Consider the following 13,137-nt stretch of genomic DNA (forward strand, 5'->3'; position numbering starts at 1 on the left):
GTAGGTACGGTGCTTATCTTACCGTGGTCAAGCAAGTTCTGATCTTATCAGGCCCCATAAAACCTTTTCTATTGGATGTGGCTAGTAGTAAGCGCTTAGCTTTGAAGAGGTTTTTTGACTTTGTTTCTGTAAATCTAAAAGATTGGAAAATTTCATTTGGCAGCTTTTCACAATTTTCAGTGGTGTTTTCTTCTATTAAGGAATCTTCTATTAAGGAATTTTATTTTTGTATGGTATTGAGTGCTTCATCACTTTCCCAGGTTACTATATACTGTAGTGTTTACAGTTCAAAGATAATTCTATGCATAATTTTGGTATTTTTTTATTTGTTTGACAAATCAGAGAGGATCAATCTGTCTCTTTGTGGAAGATTAAAATTTGGTGAATAATATATCATTTGTGATCTTGTTCGGAGCTCATAACACAAGACTTTCAATTGCATTGTATGCCGAGGGCTGGTCTTGTGCTGAATATGATTTAATTGTCCACTTGCACGTTACCTCATTGGTACCTGTTTACTCTACGCCTATGAAGCGAATCAGATTTTATTTTGATTAGTCCAATTGTAAGGCTATTTTTGAAACTGGACCCTGCCCCTCTTAAGCTGGACCCTGCCCCTCTTAAGCTGCTGCATGATTTAAATCCCCCTTTTTGAGCAGAAATGATTTGTAGTGCTAGTGGTATAGTTGTTATACCCTGCATTAATATTTTTGTGTTCTCTGTAACGAGGACAAAGCACATTGGAGTTATATGTCCCATCTAGAACTAGCAATTGTCTCAAAAGGTACAAAGAGAGGCCGATAGGATTATTAAATTAGAATTGTTGAATTTCTCTAGAAGAGATGTTGGTTCAAACCTACAAGGAGCAAAGAGATTTGATGTTTGGAGTTCTATGTTTTTTAGACACCATATTTCTTTAAAAACAACTTAATTTTAGAAAAAGTTCAACCGCAATGCAGTTCTGCCATGCAGACATACACTTAAATCGCTATTGGGCTTATGATATTGACAAATTCAAAGTAAACTGGTATACAAGAGAATGTACCAAGCTAAACCACAAGTTACACATCTTCAGACCTAAAAAAGTACATAACAATGGTTTGGCATATCAATAGCGATATCATAATTGCTTTTCCTTCCACATACATACAATTTCTCCAAAGGCAAGGACAAGAAAATTTTTCAGCTCTAGTGAGCACCAGTGGGTCACCAAAACGAGTGACCACTAATGGCTTTCACATTTATACAAGGAATTGGCAAGGGACTTTACATGGACTCCACTCAACTTCAGACACAGCTTCAGCCAATATGGAGAGTGATTGAAATTGAACATAGCTAAGTAGTGGCATTGGCTCACAGTAATACACCAAGTATAAAATATTTAAGCTTTTACAGAAGCAAGGAGTAAGAAAAAATATGAAGCTCAGAGAAGTAGATTTAAATCAATCAAAGCTTGTTGAACGGCCATAATGTCCATAGAAATAATCTTCCAATGTTCTGCTCTCATGTACAAGATTTACACTTTGATCTAGACTACTGTTTGATACCAAATCATCATCAACTCCAAGCATTGCAAGTGATAGATGAGTTTGGATGTCACAACTCCCAGAGTTTTCTCCAGATTCATCCTCAATCAATTCATCTAATTCCATGGACATTGTCAATTACCTCTTGGTCCAATAAGGTAGGTCATCTCCTTCTCCTCGTAGTAATTTCAAAGTCTGCAATAATAAGTTACCGACAAACAATGAGGAAGAATAAGTTCACGTTCTTACATTAACATTTATCCATTGTTTGAAATTTCACAAAGTCAGTTTAATGCAAAGGTAAGCCACTTTATTTGGGGAAACCAAAGCTTTCAATTCAAATCTTGCAATCTAGATTTCAGCTAGGATAGTGATTCTCAGGAAAGCTATATACTCTCTTGATATTGGAGCAAAAGCAGATATGCTGGCTCTTCTTGCCTATTCAGGGAGGGGTAATTTGCATACTGAAGCTTTGGTTTGAGATATGATGTAATCTCTTTTGCTAATATTCAAAGAATATTATATTTCATTAATGGAAAAATAGATTATTGGCAATTGAGGCTTTGAATATTTTGCCATAATCCACCATCAGCATTTAGGGCTAACCTGTTTAAGGGTGATGATTTTACAAATTGAACTACTAAACAAATGTTTAGATTACAACCCTAAACACTAGGTCTAAACACCCTTTACTCTATGTCAGAAGGATATCAACTCGATATTTCATGTGCCATTCTTCGTTATGGGAAAAAACAATTCTAGCACTAACTCCTCACAGGAAAGGAAATGTCTTCAAGCAACTAAATTTGACATAAGTTCAGAAACTGAAACATATATATGAAACTAATGAGAATAAGAGTAATTACTCTGTTCATTCGAGGTCGAAACTAAGCTGCCTGTCTCAGACAACATGCTGCACCAATGACCATTCTCTTCATCTTCCTCATGTCATAAGCATCTTCCAAAAGTGGATCTGCAAGTTCTTTTACAGAGCCAGCTGCCAGTAATGGCCTTGCCTAAATTTTGAAATTTACAAGAGATTAAGATTCTGAACCAAGACAAAGAAACCAAAAGAATCCAAAATTATCAAATACAAAACAAGAAGCCTTGCCTAAATTTTGAAATTTACAAGAGATTAAGATTCTGAACCAAGACAAAGAAACCAAAATAATCCAAAATTATCAAATACAAAACAAGCAAGGACACTAGAGCCCTACCCACATAACTAAGCTTTCTTGGCCTTTAGGATTCTTGTCATTGATTGGTTTTCTTCCAGTTATTAGCTCTAGAAGAACTACTCCAAAGGAATACACGTCCCTCTTCTCATTAACCTTGCCATACATGAAATATTCTGGAGCCAAATACCTGAAATATGATAGCAGCTAGTTTTATGAAGGCTTGATTATAAATGACATTTATTTTCCTAAGGAAAGAGCTGGTGTAAAGAAAGAAATGGATATTTACCCAAATGTACCTACAACATCACTACCTATTATTGTTTCTCACCCCCTTGAGAATAGATTCACCAATGGATTCCCACAGTTTGAAATAGAATCCAAGGCATCAAAAGGTAAACCTAGGATACCCACTTATTCAAGACATGTTCTCTAGAGACTGTCACTTTGCATTTAAGTAATTTCATTCATCCTCTTATGCAGATCTCAACAAGTTTCCTTCAACTGATCATCTTGGGTCCCTGCTTGAGGTACTGGAGAATAACGAAGATGAGCCTAAGCGGGACAGTGATGATCAAGAAAGGTAGAGACCCTCATCCACAGTCTGCAGTTCTGTAAAATAAAGAACATGACAAAGATTTTACTTAGAAAACAAGCTGTCAATAATGGGTTCCTGGAAGTAGTTGAATAGAAGCTACTTTGTTTTGTTTTGGTGATTATTATAAAAAGGTAATGATCAGTGAGTTTCTTTCCTTGCAACAGCTATGGACATAATGGGTATTAAAACAATATTATATACTACAGAGAAAACAATGGGGAACATGCCCACTATTTCCAAAGTTTTAACACAAGCATCATCAACATCTGCTATCGATAAGGAACTTACTTGTTCTATATGCCTGGGTACTTAGAATATTCGTTTTTTTTACATTGTTATTTCAATGATTTATCTGTATTCTAACAACAGACAACAAAATCTGAAACTTCTACCCATAAATCTATGTGCAGATGCCGTTGTGGAGCCGAAGCAATTAGCGTGTAGCCACTTATTTGGTTTCAAATGTGTGCCAAAGGTGAGATAAACCAAGCACTCATTTGCATTATTAAATCAATATATTTTTGAAAGAACATATATAACTGATTCAGGCTGCCATTTCTGTGAATTCTGTTGGTGCAGGTAATTAAATTGTCTGAGGAGCGCCCCGAGATACATCAAGGATTTTATCAGTATACTTGGTTGTGGCATCTGTCACCTTTAATACCCTTCCAAGGCCCTATTACCGATTACAGTATGGTACCCATTCTCAAGCTGTCAAATGAATGAAATAGTAAAAACCTACTGGTTGAAATTGTTCCATGCTTGCAGGCTGACTATTTTGTCAGTCTACTCTTCATTCTTATTCAAGACTTATTCAAGACATGTTCTCTAGAGACTGTCACTTTGCATTTAAGTAATTTCATTCATCCTCTTATGCAGATCTCAACAAGTTTCATTCAACCGATCATCTTGGGTACCTGCTTGAGGTACTGGAGAATAACGAAGATGAGCCTAAGCGGGACATTGATGATCAAGAAAGGTAGAGACCCCCATCCACAGTCTGCAGTTCTGTAAAATAAAGAACATGACAAAGATTTTACTTAGAAAACAAGCTGTCAATAATGGGTTCCTGGAAGTAGTTGAATAGAAGCTACTTTGTTTTGTTTTGGTGATTATTATAAAAAGGTAATGATCAGTGAGTTTCTTTCCTTGCAACAGCTATGGACATAACCTTCCAGAGAGTCCATTTTCAAATCTTAATGGATCCAATGGTATTAAAACAATATTATATACTACAAAGAAAACAATGGGGAACATGCCCACTATTTCCAAAGTATTAACACAAGCATCATCAACATCTGCTATCGATAAGGAACTTACTTGTTCTATGCCTGGGTACTTAGAATATTCTGTAAAATAAAGAACATGACAAAGATTTTACTTAGAAAACAAGCTGTCAATAATGGGTTCCTGGAAGTAGTTGAATAGAAGCTACTTTGTTTTGTTTTGGTGATTATTATAAAAAGGTAATGATCAGTGAGTTTCTTTCCTTGCAACAGCTATGGACATAACCTTCCAGAGAGTCCATTTTCAAATCTTAATGGATCCAATGGTATTAAAACAATATTATATACTACAAAGAAAACAATGGGGAACATGCCCACTATTTCCAAAGTATTAACACAAGCATCATCAACATCTGCTATCGATAAGGAACTTACTTGTTCTATGCCTGGGTACTTAGAATATTCGTTTTTTTTACATTGTTATTTCAATGATTTATCTGTATTCTAACAACAGACAACAAAATCTGAAACTTCTACCCATAAATCTATGTGCAGATGCTGTTGTGGAGCCAAAGCAATTAGCGTGTAGCCACTTATTTTGTTTCAAATGTGTGCCAAAGGTGAGATAAACCAAGCACTCATTTGCATTATTAAATCAATATATTTTTGAAAGAACATATATAACTGATTCAGGCTGCCATTTCTGTGAATTCTGTTGGTGCAGGTAATTAAATTGTCTGAGGAGTGCCCTGTCTGTGTGCAACACAAGGGCAACCAGGTCTTTAAACTTTCTGCAAGGAGAGATTTACAATTTGATTATTACCCTTGGGAAAGAGAGCCAGTCCCACACCAAATGTGTCGTAGTTATACAAAATATACATCATGATACTCAGCTTGGTCCATTTCTCAGATGGCACCGGGTCTAAAATATAAAACAATTTGAAAATGGTGCAAATGCAATCCTTTGTACCTATATGAAGATACAGATAATGTACACAGTGCCCCGGGATACATCAAGGTTCTGCCCTATGAAGCCATATGCTTCATTGAGTTGTCCAGCACGGCCGAGAAGATCAACCATGCAGGCATAGTGCTCCAGGCGAGGTGTGATGTTATAGTTTTTCATGCAATCAAAGTATTGCCAACCTTCGTGGATTAAGCCTGCCTGACTGCATGCGGACAGAACACCGACGAAAGTGATATGGTCTGGTTTTACGCCAGCCTTCTGCATCTTATGAAACGTAGAAAGGGCGTCCTCAACATGCCCATGCATGGCAGACTCCCCAATCATTGAATTCCAAGAGATCACAGTTTTTCCAGATGCTTTATTAAACACTCCATATGCATTTTCAATGTTTCCGCATTTGGCATACATATCTATTAGAGCACACTCTACAAATTTGTCTACCTCGAATCCACTTCTGATAATGTATGCATGAATTTCCTTGCCATGGTCCAGAGCAGCAAGTTTTGCACAAGCCGAAAGAACACTCCCAAACGTAAATGCGTTTGGTTTTATGCCTGCTAAATGCATTTGACAAAACAGTCTCAATGCGTCGTTGCCGCGCCCATTCTGAGCATAACCTGAAATCACGGCATTCCAGGAAATCACATCTGGTTTTACACCTGCCAATTGCATTTGCTGAAAGAGTTTCAGCGCCTTGCTGCCATGGTCATTCTGGGCATATCCAGCAATCATTGCATTCCATGAAATTGTGTTTTTTTCAGACATTTTGTCAAAAATCTGAAGAGCATTACCTAAACACTGGGATTTAGCATACATGTCTACTAAAGCACTCCCCACAAAGACGGTTGACTCAAATCCAGTCATGATTATGTAAGAATGTATTTGTCTGCCTTGGTCTAGAGCTGCTAAATTAGCACATGCTAGAAGAATGCTTCCGAATGTGAACGAGGTAGGTTTAGCCCCTGACCGCCGCATTTGCTGGAAGAGTTTAAAGGCATCATTACTTTGCCCATTCTGAGCATAACCCGCAATCATTGCATTCCATGAAGCTGTGCTCCGCTTTACTCCATCCAATTCCATTTGATGAAAAAGCTTCATAGCCTCATCAACATGTCTCTGTTCGAAGTATCCTGCAATCATCATATTCCATGAAATTGTGTTTCTTGGGGACATTTTGTCAAACACTTGCCGTGCATATTGGATACAACCACATTTCCTGTACATATCTATTAGAGCGTTTTCAATATGAACATTTACCTCAAATTGGTGTCTGATAACATAACCGTGGATTTCCTTTCCCACATGCACAGCTCGTACCTCAGCACATGCTGCGAGAATCTCAACAATGGTGACCGAATTGGGGTTTACACTAACCATTTGCATGCTACAAAAGAGCTGCATGGCATCCACACCATGTCCACTCCGAACAAACCCTCCAATCATCCCATTCCATGATATCATGTCAGGCCTCCCACCCACTAACCTTATTTCCCTAAAAAGCTTCAAGGCCTCATCCACAAACCCATCGACAGCATAGCCTGTGATCATGGCATTCCAGGACACCAAATCTCTTACAGGCATTTTGTCAAACACACGCTGCGCATCCTCAAGACTACTACATTTTGAGTACATATATATTAAAGCATTACACACAGAAATATCTGACAGAAATCCCCTTCTAATCAAATAACAGTGGATTCCTCTTCTCTGTTGCAGAGCCCGTAGATGGGCACATGCTTTGAGAACGCTGGGGAAAACGAAAGACTCCAGTTCCAGTCCTTCACACTGCAATTGATAAAACAAAGCAAGGGCTTTCTCAGAGCGTCCATGTTTGGCATACGCTCCAATCATCGTGGACCATGAAAACAGATTCCGTGCAGAGATTTTATCAAACACCATCCTTGCATTGTCTAGACTTGTGCAATTAGCATACATGGTTTGAGGGAATCCAAAATTCCGCTCAGGGATCTCTTACAGGCATCAAACCCATCGACAGCATAGCCTGTGATCATGGCATTCCAGGACACCAAATCTCTTACAGGCATTTTGTCAAACACACGCTGCGCATCCTCAAGACTACTACATTTTGAGTACATATATATTAAAGCATTACAAACAGAAATATCTGACAGAAATCCCCTTCTAATCAAATAACAGTGGATTCCTCTTCCCTGTTGCAGAGCCCGTAGATGGGCACATGCTTTGAGAACGCTGGGGAAAACGAAAGACTCCAGTTCCAGTCCTTCACACTGCAATTGATAAAACAAAGCAAGGGCTTTCTCAGAGCGTCCATGTTTGGCATACGCTCCAATCATCGTGGCCCGCAGATCTTTGCACTCGGACAGAAAATTGAAGCGGTCTATTCAACCAGGGAGTTCAACCAGCACTGATTAAAATTCCAACGATCTGATCCAACGGCATAATCTCTTTTAATCGTCTAACACATCAGATCAATGGTCGAAAATAGGACACGGTGGCATATAAGGGAGTTCTTCCCAGAGGGAAACGCCTTACGGCGTAAAGATATCATATAGCTTAGAGAATGAAACTTTACCTCCAAAAATTTTCCCTCCAAAAAGTTTCGCCAAAATACTTCCCTCCAAATATTTTGTTAAATTTATTTCCCTTCATTATTTTATTCTACAATTTATTGAAAAATGTAAACCAAATTTTTTTATGAAATAAATCTTTAAAGTTAAAACTGTAAACTACAACTTTTACCTAAATTATTTTAATAGTTAAAGTATATAATATTTACTAAACAATTGAATGTTTTTTTTTAATTTTTATAATACATTATAAAATAAATTAATCCCACATTCACCCCGCTGTAAAACGATTCCATAATATTCACTTTATCATAGTTTCCTATATCCCATAAACAAATTAACATGTTAATTTTTTTTAAACAAATTAATCCCACATTAACCGTATGGTAAAACATCTCCATAATTTCACCTATTTAATAAATTCCATTATCACTATTACTCACATCACATCAAGGTTTTCTGAGGTTTGTTGAAAGACTTGGAACGAATTTGTGGAACAACCACATTGCTATCAATAACATATTCAACGAAGAATTCTCGCAATTGAAAGGTTAGTTAATTTTTTTTTCCTTGCAAGTTTTAATATTAAATAAGTTTAATGAAGTAGATTTTTTTTTTTAATTAAAAAATTTTGTGATCCAAATTTACCCACTACGTCTGCTGTGAGCATGGTGGGCACGGTAAAGCTCACGATGGCTAAACGGGCCTGGTAATTCTCACGGCGACCAAACGGACCTATAGAATAGGGGTGATGAGTATGGTTGACCTGCATACCCGCACAGTGGCAGGGCGATTCTCAGAATCGCCTTGCCACCCCACATGCAAGCGGGCCACTGTGGTGGCACAGGGGGAGGCTACCGCAGTCCACTCCTCGCCACCTCAGCTGGCCACCCACCTGCAGGATGGCGGGGCGATTCTCAGAATCACCCTACCACCCTGTGGGCAGGTGAGCCACGGGGGTGGTGCTGGGGGGGGCTACTGCAGCCTCTCCCCGTGCCACCCAGGCGGCCCACCCGCCCACGGGGTGCCGAGGCGGCTCAACAATCACCCTGGGTGGTGCGGGGGGAGGGAGGGTGGACCGCCGGGGTGGCATGGGAGTGGTTGGGCAGAGGGTAGTGGTTCGGATGCTATGGTGAGCTAGGGGGCCGGACACAATGGCTGGCTCAGTTGGCCAACTGATTTTCAGGATGCAGTAGCAGGGCGATGTATTTTTTTTTTTTTTTTTCAAAATTGTTATGATTTATAAAATTAATTATCATTTACCATTTTCATTGTTAATTTAAGTTAATATGTTTTCATCATTTACTAATTTTTGTGTTTCTTTTTTTGGGAAAATGGCATCAAAGAAGATTTTTGTGAATCTTTCTGGACCAAAGACTAAGAACTAAGAAGAGCCATAAAGGACCAAAAGTAACAATGCCCAAGAAGAAATCTGTTATAGTTAATGATGAGAATGTTATGAAGAAGAAACATAAAGTTGAAGATTTTGAAGTAGTCATTACCAACAATCAAGAACCTAGTGAAACTTCAAAAGAAAGAAGAGAAATCATTACACCAGGAGCTGATTTAGAGGATGGCATTATCAAAACAAAACAAAATTCCATTTGACAGAATTTGACAAAGAGAAACTTAATTGAGGGTGGTTGTATATTTCAGCTTAATGTCAGACAAATCTATAAGGAAAGTGAAGGACAATGTCAATATCAAGTCAAAAAGCCACATCATCCGCATGTTCACAACTTGAAGACATTGATGAGGTACAATCCATATGCTCATGTGGTTAGTTATGTGCTTCTTATTGATCTCGTTCAAGTTCCCGACAAAGAAGCATTTGATAAGTCAAAATGTTTTGAATACAATTATTATGTGCTTAGGGGGAACCATTTTGTAGAAGCTCAAAGACAATTGATGAAGGAATATCCCAATAACTCATGCTTTGAAACAATGAAATGTATCATCTATGCTGGTTTAACAGATACAAAAGCAAAGTTAGTGGCATGGGATCATAATTTAGATAATAAATATAGGATGTCTATGACTTTCATCCAAAGGGTTAGATTTATTCATAGTGAATTTGAAGAAAAATGTGGTGGGGACATGCTAAATGTTACTGTAGATTTCCAAAAGGAATGTTGTATGGAAATAAGCTATCTAATTGAAGAGAAAATTAATTGAAAAGGTGGCAAAGATTGAAAATTTAGTGATTTATTCAAAGGTGTTGATAACATTTCCCAGTTGGCATTTATAACTAGAGAGATATGGGAGTTGATTAATGAGATTTTTAGCATGTGGTAAAACATTGGCATTAAAAACTAGAAGGTCAAAAAGTCTAAGCCATTCATATGTAGCAACAGTAAATCATGTCCTGAAATGAAGAAGCTTCTAGAAGATATGACTATCACACCTTGGAGAGTATTGCAAGGAGTGAAGGATGAAAAAATTGTCAAAGCAATATTATCTTGTGTGAGGTCAGGGGAGTTATCATTGGAGGAAATATCTGAGGAATTTCGAAAGTAAATTTCTTGAATTATTTTTATTTATTTCTAGATTATAATTTTCTTTTAAATATAACATTTTTTATTGGTAGTATTTGTTATACATATCATTATATTAACTTCTTTTACTTTATCTATGCAGTCACAAAGTTTACATGAAAATTTAAGAACAAATGGTTAAATTGTTGAATGAAGATAGTTGGGATGATGTTGTACGCAACTATCCAGATTCATGTTCTACATCAACATTAAAAGTTTTTTGTCTTGCATTTAAAAAGGTATGTTAATTTATACATTCATTTTTATTCATCTGTGTACTATTTTTAATTTATAACTTACACATATATTTGTTTATTTTATAAAAGATGAAGAAGGATGATAATGGAACACCAGATAGTTTCAGAACCTTTATTGAAAAAATAAAGATCGAAAGACTGAAGAAGAAACGTATTAAGAATGTTGAACTTGATCCAACTCTTATTGATTTCATTTGGAATGGGCTAGACACTATTCAATATCAAGTAATACAAGGTGAATGTGAAGACATTGCTAAACTCATACCTAAAATGGATTATGCCCTAATTATTGCAGATATTTCCCATGGTTTCAATATTCCAAACATTGACTATGATAGTGACCCTTATACTTATCAAGCTCTTAATAAAGTGGTTATGGGATTTCTAGAAGTCATGTCATCACCATTATGGAGATTTTTGTCATTTCATTCAGACACACAATTGGCAATGTTATTGTCAAGCTTCAAGGGGAAAACAAATTCAAGGATGTAGCTTACATGGTAAGACGTTTAAAATGTATATTTGATTAATGTTGAAAAATTCATTTATGTACAAGTTAATTGAACTTTTACTATTTCATGTTACAGGAAAAAGTCAAATCTTCTTAACCGTGAAGATCAACTATTTATAAATGATTGTGAGTTCATCCATATTGATAGTTGGGCAAAAGATGATAGATATATGTCTATGATTTTTAATCGGGTAGATGGAAAGAGTCATATTATGATGTTTTTGTGAGAAAACTAACATATGAAGAAAAAGAAGCAAAAGGAGAGATAGTTAACATCTATCAAAAACCACAATTATTAATTAACTATCTTATAGACATATGTTCAAATGAAGGAGATTGGGTTCCATATTTATTTTCTCGCTCAGGTAAATTTTATTATATGGAATTGAATTTCAATATGTTATTTCTTAATTAATATGTTATTTTACTAATTTACTTCATTATTTCTTTTGTGCTTGATAATTAGGTACAACACTAGCATGTTTCCTTCAAAAAGGAAGAATTTTCATTGCAATTGAAAAAGATCCAATACGGTACAATTTCATTTAGCAAAGAATTAATGCTCTTCAATTTATTCCAGATGCAATGCAAGAAATTGGGTTGAAGAAAGGGGACTTTAGTGAATCACATGTGGCAAAAAAGGCAAAGGAACCCCAACCACCATTACACGCAATGATTTGAAAGGCATACATTGGGAGATTCATAGACATCAAAGGTTCATTAGAAGAGGAAAATGAGCAAAACGAAGCAGAAAATATTGTGGAAGAAGACAATGATGAAACTCTAGAGGATGAAGAGTTTGGATTACGTGACATTGTTGATTAAATTTAAGTTATGCTTGGAAATCAAGTTCATTTTTTGTAACTATTAATTAGTTATACTTGTAATGTTTTGACTTTGACATTTTATGAGAAAAATATACACTCAATTAAGGTGTTATGTGTTCAATATTTGTATGATGTGATTTTCGCATTAATTTTTAAGTTAATCATTAATTTTTTTTAAAAAATGATTATTATTTTTTTTGACATGAAATTCATTAAAAAAACTATTATTTAACCATTTTTAGTTAAAAATTTCCTATAAAATTTGTGATTTTGACATGTCATTTCTAGCAAAAAATTATCAAAACGTGTAGCTTTTTAGTTATATTTAGGTTAAAAATGTTTATTGTTATGTCAATTGTTAAAAAAATTGTTTTTAGAGACAATTATTTCATGTGGATTGAAAAATTAATTAATGATGTATAAATATGTAGAATATCGAAAATTCAAAATATCAACCTACTTCTTTAAATATGCAAAACAATAAAAACCTCACTACAAAAAAAAAAAAAAAAAACGAGAAAATATGAAGAAAAGACCACTTCAAAAATTATTAAATTTACAAAATAATTATTTACATTTCATACATTAGAAAATTAAATGTAAACAAAAAAGCCTTTTAAAAAAAATGGCATGGTGTAGAATTACAACTTTTTAAAATCAGTATCAAAATTACTACCATTCTAAAACGCAATGTACAAAACAAAAATTATAGTGCCAAAAAATTTGCTCTAAAAACAATATGTGTGTTCTGCATCACCCCTTTTCAAAATCAGGTCACGTTTTTGCTATCTCTACAAAACAGGTAACAATATCAGTTCCCGTTTCAAAGTTTACATTGTTAATAACATCAAAACTCCTAAACAACCATCCATAGGAAGCATCAATACTAGTGATGAGCAGAGGTAGCTACTCATAATTACGGATCTACATCTGAATCAGTGCATTGTCAATCTCGATCTGTGGCTTC

General features: G+C 35.8%; 1 protein-coding gene across 1 annotated transcript; it reads right to left on the bottom strand.

Moving 5' to 3' along the window:
* Positions 1-5,495: 5,495 nt before the first annotated feature.
* Positions 5,496-7,391, bottom strand: LOC149256213 (pentatricopeptide repeat-containing protein At5g16860-like). The gene has a single exon (XM_089455267.1). It carries the CDS (start codon positions 7,389-7,391, stop codon positions 5,496-5,498), a length of 1,896 nt encoding a protein of 631 aa, XP_089311393.1.
* Between the last annotated feature and the right edge of the window lie 5,746 nt (positions 7,392-13,137).

The sequence above is a fragment of the Pinus tabuliformis genome, chromosome 7 (genome assembly GCF_031772625.1).
Source record: "Pinus tabuliformis cultivar Carrire ecotype Pingquan chromosome 7, CPIR1, whole genome shotgun sequence".
NCBI classification, from domain to species: domain Eukaryota; kingdom Viridiplantae; phylum Streptophyta; class Pinopsida; order Pinales; family Pinaceae; genus Pinus; species Pinus tabuliformis.

Excerpts from the sequence above, each read along its gene's own strand:
- LOC149256213 (XM_089455267.1), bottom strand. The coding sequence starts at position 7,391 with ATGGTGTTTGATAAAATCTCTGCACGGAATCTGTTTTCATGGTCCACG.